The sequence below is a fragment of the Actinia tenebrosa genome, unplaced genomic scaffold (genome assembly GCF_029948245.1).
Source record: "Actinia tenebrosa isolate PJP-AT-01 unplaced genomic scaffold, QUT_ActTen_1.0 PGA_scaffold2__45_contigs__length_23673736, whole genome shotgun sequence".
NCBI lineage: Eukaryota > Metazoa > Cnidaria > Anthozoa > Actiniaria > Actiniidae > Actinia > Actinia tenebrosa.
In genome coordinates this window covers 11,820,650-11,832,421 of record NW_028292579.1, presented here as the reverse complement: position 1 = coordinate 11,832,421, position 11,772 = coordinate 11,820,650, and the positions used below count along the sequence as shown (strand labels likewise).

The following is an 11,772-nucleotide window of genomic DNA, read 5'->3' as shown; positions in this document are numbered from 1 at the left end:
AAATTTTTTTTTTCTACTTCTTTTTCATTTTTTCTGTCAAAATTATGGGAAGTACTGTCAGCATGACTTTTGTGCGCATGCGTCGTTCCTGCCCACTCAAAATAAAAATAAAACACAAAGAACGTGACGAAATAACGTAAAAAATGGCAGAGTTTTTTTGATATTTTTTTAAAATTCCCCATATTGAGTAGCTAGATGTTCAAGTTGATTTAGTTAGAGTCTAAGTCTCTTATTTATGGGAGTTTGCTGCTGTAAATCTCACGATAACTTTGGACAAGATCATAATGATGGCGAAGAGGTGAACTCTCCAGAGAGACGAAGATATGGTCGGAAAAGACCACAAAACCTTGGTGGGACTGACTCCCTCGTCCTTGAAGCTCTGACTGCTCTACGAAAGCTAGCAGATAGGTAAGAAACAAAGCCAATTCCTTTTCATTCTTCCTTACATTGTGTTATATTTTCAGAGGAAATGCTCTCCAGTTGCTGTATTGAATTTTCTCAGCATTCTTTGTTCTATTTGATGAAGTAAATGTTAAGTTTATTTTGTAAGTCAAATACAATAATTTGTTTCAATGGATTATAGAACGTTATAAGGGGAGTCAAATAGTACACAATAATAATTTAAATGCTTCTATATTTTATCTAAATTCATACTGCAGTACATAGCTTAACTCTCCTATTTATTTTACTTTTTTATTTTACTATTTTACTTTAAATAAATTATGTTACTATAGAGTTATTTGTACACATCCTATAGGAATTGGTATACTTTTCAGTCGAACATTTATTTTTTGTGGCTTCCCTTTTTATGGCCTTTACTTAGTATTGCCCTATTTTTTTTAACTTTCACTTTCCTTATCAATAATTGTTGTATTAGAGGTAATTTTCAAAAAGTGAGTTAGAATAATTTCTTGAAAGCACATTTTAAATATTCTTATTTTTCCAGTAGAATGAAAGAAACTAGGAAATTTGGGCCCCGTCCAAACACGTATCTGGAAATTTTTGTATCCGCAAATTATTTTTTGCGGATATGAAAATATTCGTGTCCACACCCAGCATATTCGTTTTCACCATCCACACGTATCCGTTTTCGTAAAATTTGCGGATACGGATACAAAAATTTGCGGACACATGTGGATGCAACCTTGGAGACATGAAATGTCAGACAAGTCTTGAAGCCTTGTTGAAATTATAAACTAATACCCATTCGCCAAGGCACATGTTTTAAAGTGGTTTAACTAAACAGGTTTGAAAAACTATCTACCAACACTGCACAATCTTTGGTGAAATATGCATGTAAGCTATCCTTTGTCTTGCTCTGATAATATTTTAGAAATTTTCATTATATTGTAGGTTTCTACTGTAGTTTCTCTTTTTTTTCCTTATGAAAACACAGTTTAACTATAAACACGTTTAGGTGTGAATGGGGTATAAGATTGTTAATGTTTAACTAATAGTTAATAAATTTCATAAAAATCACTTTTTCATTTGCATATATACAAAACAACTTTGGTCAGTAATAATATTACTTTGGATAAAAACTAAGAAATTTAGAAGTATGTATTATTGATCACATAATCGATCATTTACGTGTCTTAGGCTAGAGCCTGTACATGTATATTACTGTCCAAGAACGCAACCCACAATTTAATTGGCAATTACTTTTCTCAGTAATAGAGGCTGTTTTAAAAGGAAAAATTATGAAAGGCTTTTACAATGGTCAACAATCAAATTCTTTCAGTAAATAAACAAATGGCTTTCTGGATTGCTAAATATTCCCAAGCAGTATCATAAGTAAACTGATGATTTTGCTAACTTCAACAGTTTCATTCCTGAAGACAGCATTTGCATTCAAAAAAGTGACTGACTTTCATATTAAGGTTTGCTTAGCTCTCTCAGTTTTATAGCATTAAAAATCCTAATACTTTGTTAAGAGTAAATTTTGAGTTTATAATCAAAAAAATTTGAAATTAAGCGTACTTACCATTTCAACTGATTGCTGAAGATATCTAAAGCCGACCTTAAAGCACATGGGAGTATATAGTAATAGTTGAGTATAATAACGATGCGCATGTATTAATGGCATTTCCATCACATTGTATGCTACAGCAGGCTCACTAATAATTAATCAATGTATGACACAGTGCATCATGTTTGCTATGTCTCAGGAAAGGCCTTTGGACTACACATTGGATGTACCATATGAACCTGGACCTGTATAATAGTAGCATAGGTTTTAAGAAGAGATAACTAGCTTAAAACTAATGTGAGCTGCGTCAGTGTTTTTAATGAAACAGTATTAATGATAAAAGGGTAAATTTTACACTGTGAAAAGATGAAAAAATTTACTGATGTTTCGGACGCTAGTCCTTCGTCAGAGTAAAAGAGGTTTTAGTTGATTTGACTGAGGGTTTCTAAAATGGAGAGAACAATGAAATTGTACATGATGACCTAATCATTCGTCTGATATTGTCTCATCTAGCAGGCAGTGTTTTCTATCCCTGACTTTGTTCCAGGAACCTAGAAGAGAAAAAAACTAAGTTATTTATTGTTTTAAAGTTGGTTCTGATATCGAAAACTGTGATCTCGGCCTTGAAAATGGACCCTGACCTAAAATCCTTGGCCTAATATCCTTGGCCTAAGAGCCTTTGTCTATATATTCAAGACCTCACGCACAATTTTTCCCTAGCTAGACATACTGGCTGGTAAATAATCTCTTTGTATTATTTCAATCCTCCAGTGATGAGGAACCACCAGAATGCATGATAGTCTTGCATTACTTGGCAGAAGAAGGTGAGTTTATTAGGTAGCTAGTATCTAGTTATACTATTCCATCAATTTATTATTATCTGATGACAACACTACTGTACGTGTTCCATTTGCATTTTATGAAGAATATAAGTGGACAGTTTATATGTAGAGTTAGGTTAGTGTTTAACTGCTATAAGATTTTGAGACTTACGGTAAATATAGAGACCACTGAATAAGACGTATCTTTTTAGGTTAGCCTATGGCTAGTTACTAGATTTTTATGTTTATATTTTATTCAATTGGATTTTAATCAACTTGGCATTTAATTATTATTTTGTTTTATTCATTCCATATGTATTCTTTCTAATTAGTTATTAGTCATTTTTATTGTTAATTTATCATGAACTTATCATAATAATTATCGTAATGCATACTTGATCTTCCTTCAATGTAATTATGCAATATAAATTATTAAATTATTATTATAATAAATGCTGGAAGGGTATCATGATTGTAGCTGGGTTTTTTTCCACTCTGATTAATCATGATTAAGTCTATTACATATGCTGTTTTTTTTCTTCAGATGATGGATGGCTAACAATCGTCAAGTCTTGTATTTTTGCGATTCCATTAGAGGACTCCCTTGGTACTGCGATCTTGTCATTTCTGCTTGACGAGTGCCCTTTGCCTACCAAGGTAACATATTGGAAATGCTAAAGAATTACAATAATTATCTTTAAAAATAGAGGTACTTAGACAATCTTACTCTTGGACTACTTGTGTTAAGGGGCATATCTGTCCATCAGTGGCACTAAAATTACACTTAAACAATTCTTCACCTCAGGCTTATTGATTATAATGAATATTTACCTTGACGATCGAAGACTCGTGGCTCAGTATATATTCACTATATTTGCTTTGCCTTCATCAAATAATCATTAAATATCATGTTTATTTCATTAGGATGGTATCAATTCCCTGATAACTAGATTAGATCTGTCCAAAGATACTACACTTCTTAAACTTGAAACCAAGATGGATACCAGAGAGAGTCCACTGACACCTGCTATATGCCGCAACCTGGCCGTGGTACTTGCTTGTCTAGCAGACAAATTGGCTGGTGTGTCTATTTTGTCATTCTATGATTTCTACCCAAAAATACTAAAAATAGGGAGTGTTTGTAATTTCTGGGGTGTGGGTCTTTCTTATCCATATACGGGGCACTTGAAGCTAATATCAAAACTTGCATTGTGAGGCCATATTACAGTAGTACCAACCCAGGCTTTACACTCTCTACATTCATACTACATTTATTATTTACTTTGTGTAATTATTTTATAATAATTTATCGTTACAGGTCCAATGAGTATTGCATTACTTAGTCCAGGAAACTTAGAATTTCTACTTGAACGATTGGTGAGACTCAGTGCCACTCTATCTTCTTTCTACACATTACTAAGGCATCCAAGAGATGCTCTCTGCGACTCTGGTTGTAGCAAGTAGGGAGGGGAGGGGGTGCCATCCCCAAGAGTTTTACTAACCTGTTTATATGGTGGGAAGCTCTCTAGATATAACTCATACATGGCAGGAAAGTGACCGCGACCTCCCTATGCTAGTAGTGTAACTTATTTAGTGGTGTAATAAAATAGCAGATTGTGGATGCATGCAAATGAGATTCAAATGAGACAACGAGCATTATATCGACCCGATAGCCTCACTTGTATGATTCTAACACAAAAGAATATCGCATTGCAGGCTCAACTGTAATAACAGCTATTGTACATTCATCTTCTTCTAATTAGGTGTCCATGGAACTTGATAATGATGATGTGGCTTATGCTCATTTCAATACCTAAAAGTAGCAACATTGATCATTAACTCATGCTATTAGGTTTCTTCCAAGATTGGACAATATTTGTTTGCATTTTCCATGACTAGGCTTCTTATGATTTTATATTTTAATTTTTTACTGGGTTACCTGTGGTAACCCGTTCATAAAATACCTTTTTTTTAATAGAATGTGAAAGAACACCCAGCTGTTATCTTATTTTCAATATTAGCACTGGAAAAATTTGCCCAAACAAGTAAGTGAAAGTAAAAAGTAAGAGAAAAGTAAATGAAATAAATAGAGGGATGGTTACAGGGCCAGTCAATATGGCCAAAAGAACTGTGGGGAGAGGGGTGGGGATGAGGAAGAAGCTGTGGGAGATAGCAGACAGACCACTACCCCCACAATTTTGACAGTACTAAGCTCTCCCCCAACACCCATCCCCACATAATAGTTTTTTCATCTCCCTGGGCGGGGAGGACAGATTGAGTAATAGGCTCTGAAGAATGAGAGCAAGGATGGGAAGGGATCGATGGGATGGGATGGGATGGGATGGGATGATGAAGAATTAGAAAGGATGGACTTGAGAAACACTAAAAGCACCAAAGGGGAAACCATAAGCTTTAAGAAAATATTAGCCATTGCAAATATCTTTTCTTTAATAATAATAATTATAATTATATATAGTGATAATTTGATTATGATTATATTATTTTAGGTGAAAATATGAAGACTATTAAAGAGACTGATATAGCAGAAAGACTGTTGGTCATCGAAAAGGAATTTCTTAAGAGTATCAACCTGCTGGAGCACCAAGCTGGCTTCTGTGCTCAGTGGTGTTTAGACAATTCATGTAAGTTGGCTTGTTTTTTATTAAATAAAAAAACTAGGATGCTTGTTTATTTGTGACCAAGTCAAACGGACAATACAACAACAACCTGATTTCTTTCCATGCTTCAATCCACAACAAACGGCGAGAACTACAATAAACAAGTAAAAAATAAACTAATTAATTGTTGATCTATACATTGTCATTGTATTTCAAGAGCAATGTTTTATTTTGTTACTTTTTTCCTATTTCATATACCTTTCGTTGAACCTGGAGCAGTTAAATACTCTGTAAGTAGTTTTGATTCAACCTATTTATATTTATACTTGTTGTAAAAAAACTTATTTCTTCTGCATTAAAAAAAATTTTTTTTGTCTCGTCATCATCAGGGTTACTTAGAGCAACTTTGTTGCATTTCTTTTTAAGGGTCGCGTATTCTCCTATAAAAATGTAGATGTTAGTGATATAAAAGCCATGCTGAATAGTAATGACGTCAGTGAATATCTTAAGATATCCCCCACAGGACTAGAGGTATGTTATATTATGCTTTTAGTAAAAATACACAGGTGATTATTGAAAATCTTGTGCGCTGATTGGTTGAGAAACTCACACTATCACATGATAAGTACCTCTTACTAGTGATAATCCAAAATAGCGGCCAGCTGCTTTATTGCTGTTACCGGGGGAAAAATGTCTTTTATCTTCTTTTTTTCTCATTTTTTGAAAGAATCACCTGTGTATTTATACTAAAACGATTATTTGCCTCCGCCTCAGTGAATAGCGGGGAATATTTACTCATGTCTCGGTAAATATTCCCCGATATTCACTTCGCCTTCAGGGAATAATTGTTAAATATTACATAAATATCTCATTTATTTTGACCGCCACTTGGGCTGTTATAGTATTAACATCATAGGTAAGAGGTCTATAGGGGGATTTCTGTACAATTTGTACAAAATAACTATTTCAAAAAAAAAAACATTAAAATAAAAATGGGGAAAAATGAAAATATGAAAAGTAAAAAAAATGAAAAATGAAATTTTTTTAAAACTAAAATGAAATGAAAACTACTTATTTAACCATGACTATTCATTTTCAGGCAAGATGTGATGCTTCATCGTTTGAAAGTGTTCGTTGTACATTTAGTGTCGAATCAGGTAAGAGGCTGAAAATTGCAAGGCCTTGCCTTTAGAGACTGAAAATAGATGTGCAGTCTTACAAACATTAGCATATCCACAGGCGTATGGTATTATGAAGTGAATCTATTGATAATGTTAACATATCTACATGCGTACAGTATTTTGAAGTGAATCTATTGATAACAGAGAGTTCTAGATTGACTTTTTTTCCTCCCCACGAACGGCAAACGTGAACACGTTTTCATAGTTTTCTTGTATTTCACTTCACCTTTTACAAACCTTCTCACCAAGCACAAATACTCCTTTGTTTTTCTACTACATGTACTTGGACTTTTTTGCGATTCTTTTTCAGTAATTTAAAAGAATTTTTTACTGGTCAACTGACGTTTCACGTTTGCCGTGAACGTAAATCTAAAACTCTCTACTGTTAACATATCTACAGGTGTATGGTATTATGAAGTGAATCTATTGACAGCAGGTGTCATGCAAATTGGCTGGGCAACTAAAGACAGCAAGTTTCTTAATCACGTAAGTGACCTGTACTTGATGATGTCATGATTTTCCAGAAATTGGTCAGCCCAGAGGTTGTTTCAGGGTTCGATCTGTGAGTTAGCCATGCCCTGACTTAGATCAGTCCAGAGGTTGTTTTAGGGTTTGATCTGTGAGTTAGCCATGCCCTGACTTAAATCAGCCCAGAGGTTGTTTCAGGGTTTAATCTGTGAGTTAGATTTGTCCTGACTTTGATCAGCCCAGTGGTTGTTTCAGGATACAATCTGGGTGTTAGCCATGCCCTGACTTAGATCAGCCCAGAAATTGTTGCAAGGTATTGATAAAATTTGAAGATTCATGATGTTGTGTTGTAATCTTGCTTTCAAGGATCTTTGCAAAGAAAAAAGGCTAAAATCTGTTCCAAATTAGGGTACAGTACCGTGACCAGGAATTTTCATAGATAGATAGTAATGACTTTGTTTGTAATTCCAGGAAGGTTATGGTATTGGTGATGATGAGTGTTCTTATGCATATGATGGTTGTAGGCAATTGATATGGTACAATGCTAAAAGTTATCCACATGTGCATCCACCTTGGAAACCAGGTAATTATATACACAGGGTTCATGCTACTCCTTATTAAACTCCTTGTTTTAATTAGCGCACTTTAATCATTCTTGAATTTCACAATTTTAGCAAAACTCCTTGAGTTTCTTCTTTGATCTTTGCTTGCATGGTTCTGAAATAGATCTAGTCATTCAAATTTTTTCATTTCTTAAATACAATATCAACCAGGCATTACTTCCATTTTATGAGGGGTAATGGAAATGATTTGGAAAGTTGGCCACGCGCAAGACCGTGTAAAACCATGGGTTAGTTAGCTGATCATTTTTGAGGCCTTGAATACTCCTTGAATTTTAAGTGAATAATTCAGCATGAACCAAGATATAATTTTTGATATTATAATATATAGCTGGCCTGACATAATGTCAATGGTAATAGAGCAGATTTATATGACATATTATATTCTGATTGGATAAGTAGTAACTTGTAAAAAAGCTTTATTGGCCCCCTGGATGCCCCATGATGCCTTGCAAGATAGCTTCTGTATCCAATCAATACTTTAACAGTGCCTCGTTTTTTGTTTTTGTTTTTCATAGTGAGGAATTTGCAATAATTTGCAATATCGAGCAGTGCTATCATTATTTACAAAATTTAATAATTTCATTATTAATCAGAGTAATGACTCGCTATTGTCTTGGTCTTGCAGGGGATGTATTAGGTCTTCTTTTGGATCTTGATCGACGGAAAATACAATTTTCACTTAATGGTTATTACTTTGAAAAAGACTTCAAGCCAGCACTCTCCAAGTAAGTCTTTTCACACCATACATTACTAGTGCTAGTTGGTGTTTATAAATATTAGTATTGTGATATTAATTTGACAACAATTATCACAATACTGTAGTTAATTTATTAAAAATGCAGTGGCTATTCGTATGGTAAGGGTACGCCATCTTGCAATAACATTTCTATTCGTACGGATATTTAAATATTTTGATATTGTTTTAAATATGACAAAAATCGGAAAGCATCCCAGCAAAATCACTTCAAGGCTGAGCGGATAGGTTTAGGGTCAGGGTTGGGATAGGCTTCATAATATAACATTTGGTGCCAAGGGTGCCAGGTTCGAATCTTGCCTGCCATTGATTTTTTTCCCTAAGCGTCGAGGAGAACCAAAATCCTTGAAAAATTCCCAAACTATCTATCATCAGTATGAATAAAAATAATTGCAAGTCAGCATATGGTTACTGTACGAATAGCCAATTACACTGCCTTTCTATAAAATTAATTAAGGAACAAATAAACATGTTCTATCAGTATTTAAAAAAATTTTTTTTTTTAACATATAAATTCTTTAAGTTTACACCAAGAGCTCTCATTCGAGCTCATCTAGGGAGTTCACTTAAAATCAGTATCAGTATTTTGTGGTGAGTGTTTTGTTTTTGTTTTTTTTTAGGTCTGGATTCTTTGCAGCAGCTAGCTTCATGTCTTTCCAACACTGTATTTTTAACTTTGGATCAGAACCTTTTAAGTACGTTACTTATCATTAAATTAATATCAATAGTAATAATAATTATTGTTATTAAATTATCAATCTTGATCTTTCACTCTTGTTAACATTAATTAATATGGTGCTTTTTAATATTAACTGTGGACATTCTTTCTAAATATTAAAAATAACTCCACTTTTCTAATGTTTTCTTCAAGATATCCCCCTTGTACAGTCCCTTTCAAGTGTTTTAATGATTACGCTATTCTGACTGAAGAAGATAAAATCATACTACCAAAGTAAGTAATGCATGTCAGTTGGTTGTTAAGCTCTTTACCAAGTCTAATAGTTTATCTGTGCTGGTTCTTTAATTGTAATGCACATTTATAAGAAAATTTTGTATATGAGATGTGCCAAAGTACAATAGCAACACCCAAAACCTTACCTGAGCCAGCCCTCCCCTTGCATGTATTATCTTGGGGTTCTTTATCCCCACTCAGTCGACAACCTTCTACATCTATGGTACTGCTGGTATCTGCAGGCACTTAAAAGTGGAAGGGGTGCCTATCCAACCTACCACCCCCCCTCCCCCCCCCCCCACACACCCCTTTCACTTCCATGTATCTGCAATAGTCTTCAAACTTTTCATCCAGCACATGCAGTAAGAACGGCATGGTGATCTAAGTGTGAAGTAAAAAGGAAGTTAAACAGGTTTTTGTGACCCACTTGATTAGGCTGCCAAAAGTATGAATTAGAATTTAGAAGTTATTTTTGCGGAGGAAGGAAAAAACAGAGAAACTGGAGAAAAACCCTTGAAGAGTACCAACGAGCAACTCTACTCACTTATGACATAGAGTTGGGAAATTGAAAAATATGCAGAAAAGAATGTTTCAAAATATAACCATTAATGAATAAGTGTTTTGCTTATCCACAGACATATCAGGATGGCTGCCATGAAAACAGAAAGCATCTTAGGGGACCCATGTAAAATATGTTTTGAAAAAGTTATTGACACCATACTGTTACCATGCCAACACAGGTAAATTGACTGAATGACTTATCACAGGCAACCCACTTCACGTTCAAATTTTATCATTTAAGGACCTGATAAAAAGTCCCAACATTTTTTGGGGATCAATAAGCCTGAAACGAGATGACTTTTTACCCCTGACTCAATTGCATAATAGTTTTTAAAATTCTTTCATATTAAAATTTTTGATTCCTTAGAGAATACAGGAACAATATTGGGACTGTCAAATATTGGGACTGTTTGTGAGGGCATTTAGTAGTGCTATTGTCTCATTAAAAATGTAATTTTTGTACTTTTTGTAGGGATTTATGTATGACCTGTGCGCTGAAGGTTGAACACTGTCCCATTTGCCGTCAACATATATCCAAGAGAATACCAAAATCAGAGTCATAATGATGCAACTTCAAAACAGATAAAATTTAAAATAACACAACAATTTGTAAATAAATGTCACACGAAGAAGACAAAAATAGCACAGCTGTTGCACAAGTGTAAACACTATAGACATCACACTATTTCGTGCAAAGTAAATTTCGCACTGTTGCACTACCTGTCAACCATTGCAACAGGATCAATGAAAAACTTATGAAACTTATGGTAATCAGAAAGTGATTATTTATGTGATTTTAATCAAACTTTGAAATGACCTTTGAGCTGAACTGATTGAAGTCAGGACACAGCTAAAACACAACAAACACTGCCTTGAGTAATGCCTGTCCTGTTTCACACATATTTAGGTATTTATCTAGGAAACACTTTATCTATCTACTATCACTAATAGTACTACCACAGGATCAATGAAAATAGGGAATTTATGGTGATTAGAACTTGAATATTTATGTGATTTTATCAAACTTTGAAACAACCTTTAAACTGATTGAAGTCAGGACAGGAATGTCTCTCCTATTCTTAACATGCTTCTCTTACAAAACCTAGGAAAACTATTGAGTTCAATATGGAGTTACTCTGGGTTCCAGAGGGATTTTCAGTGAATCCGTGGAAAAATCTAACCCAGGGTAATATGGAGTTTTATATGGAGTTGGGTCATGGTAAAAATCAAATATGATGTTAGATACTAAGTCTAAGTTTTAAATATTATGAGTTATAGTGAGGACACTCAAACCGCTAACAAACCTGAGTTTTTTGTCACTTTTTAAAAATGCACATAACTTACTGTAAATCATCCCTTGAGCCAATTAACTGGAAATAAGATTTGACCTCGGTGCTTTATTTTAGAGAGTTTGAAACAGTAGAAAATTCATGTAATAATAATAATAATAATAGTTACTATGAGTAGTATAGGGAATGGGGGTTCCAGCGCAATCTCAACACGGGCAAGACCCGTGTCAAAAATCCACCTACGGAAACAACCCACTCCAAGTGTGGTTGGGGGCAACAGCGCAAATATGTTAGTCTATATATGGAGTGCGAAGAATGTAAAGAGTTTGTTTATGATTTCTGTGTAAAGTGCTTGAAACCCAAGTTTGTACCTACTAAACCAAATAAGTATATTTGTTGTGACAAGAAAATGCAAATAGAAGACGACACGTCAGCACAGTGTTACGAATGTGGTAAGAATATTCGTAATGCCGTACCAAATGCTACCAAAGAGCAGTATTACGCTAATGGAGGCCGTAAGAAGACCCCATACAAAA

The 11,772-nt window shown here is 34.3% G+C and overlaps 1 protein-coding gene across 1 annotated transcript; it reads left to right on the top strand.

The window, feature by feature from the left end:
* The first annotated feature begins 83 nt into the window (after nucleotides 1-83).
* Nucleotides 84-11,329, top strand: LOC116293095 (RING finger and SPRY domain-containing protein 1). Its single transcript, XM_089034257.1, has 17 exons — nucleotides 84-408; nucleotides 2,741-2,793; nucleotides 3,335-3,447; nucleotides 3,715-3,871; nucleotides 4,109-4,167; nucleotides 4,769-4,835; nucleotides 5,298-5,432; nucleotides 5,688-5,698; nucleotides 5,835-5,939; nucleotides 6,508-6,565; nucleotides 6,990-7,075; nucleotides 7,529-7,640; nucleotides 8,306-8,405; nucleotides 9,055-9,129; nucleotides 9,306-9,386; nucleotides 10,022-10,126; nucleotides 10,420-11,329. Exons 1-17 carry the CDS (start codon nucleotides 236-238, stop codon nucleotides 10,508-10,510), a joined length of 1,581 nt encoding a protein of 526 aa, XP_088890383.1. The 5' UTR covers nucleotides 84-235; the 3' UTR covers nucleotides 10,511-11,329.
* The last annotated feature ends 443 nt before the right edge of the window (nucleotides 11,330-11,772 follow it).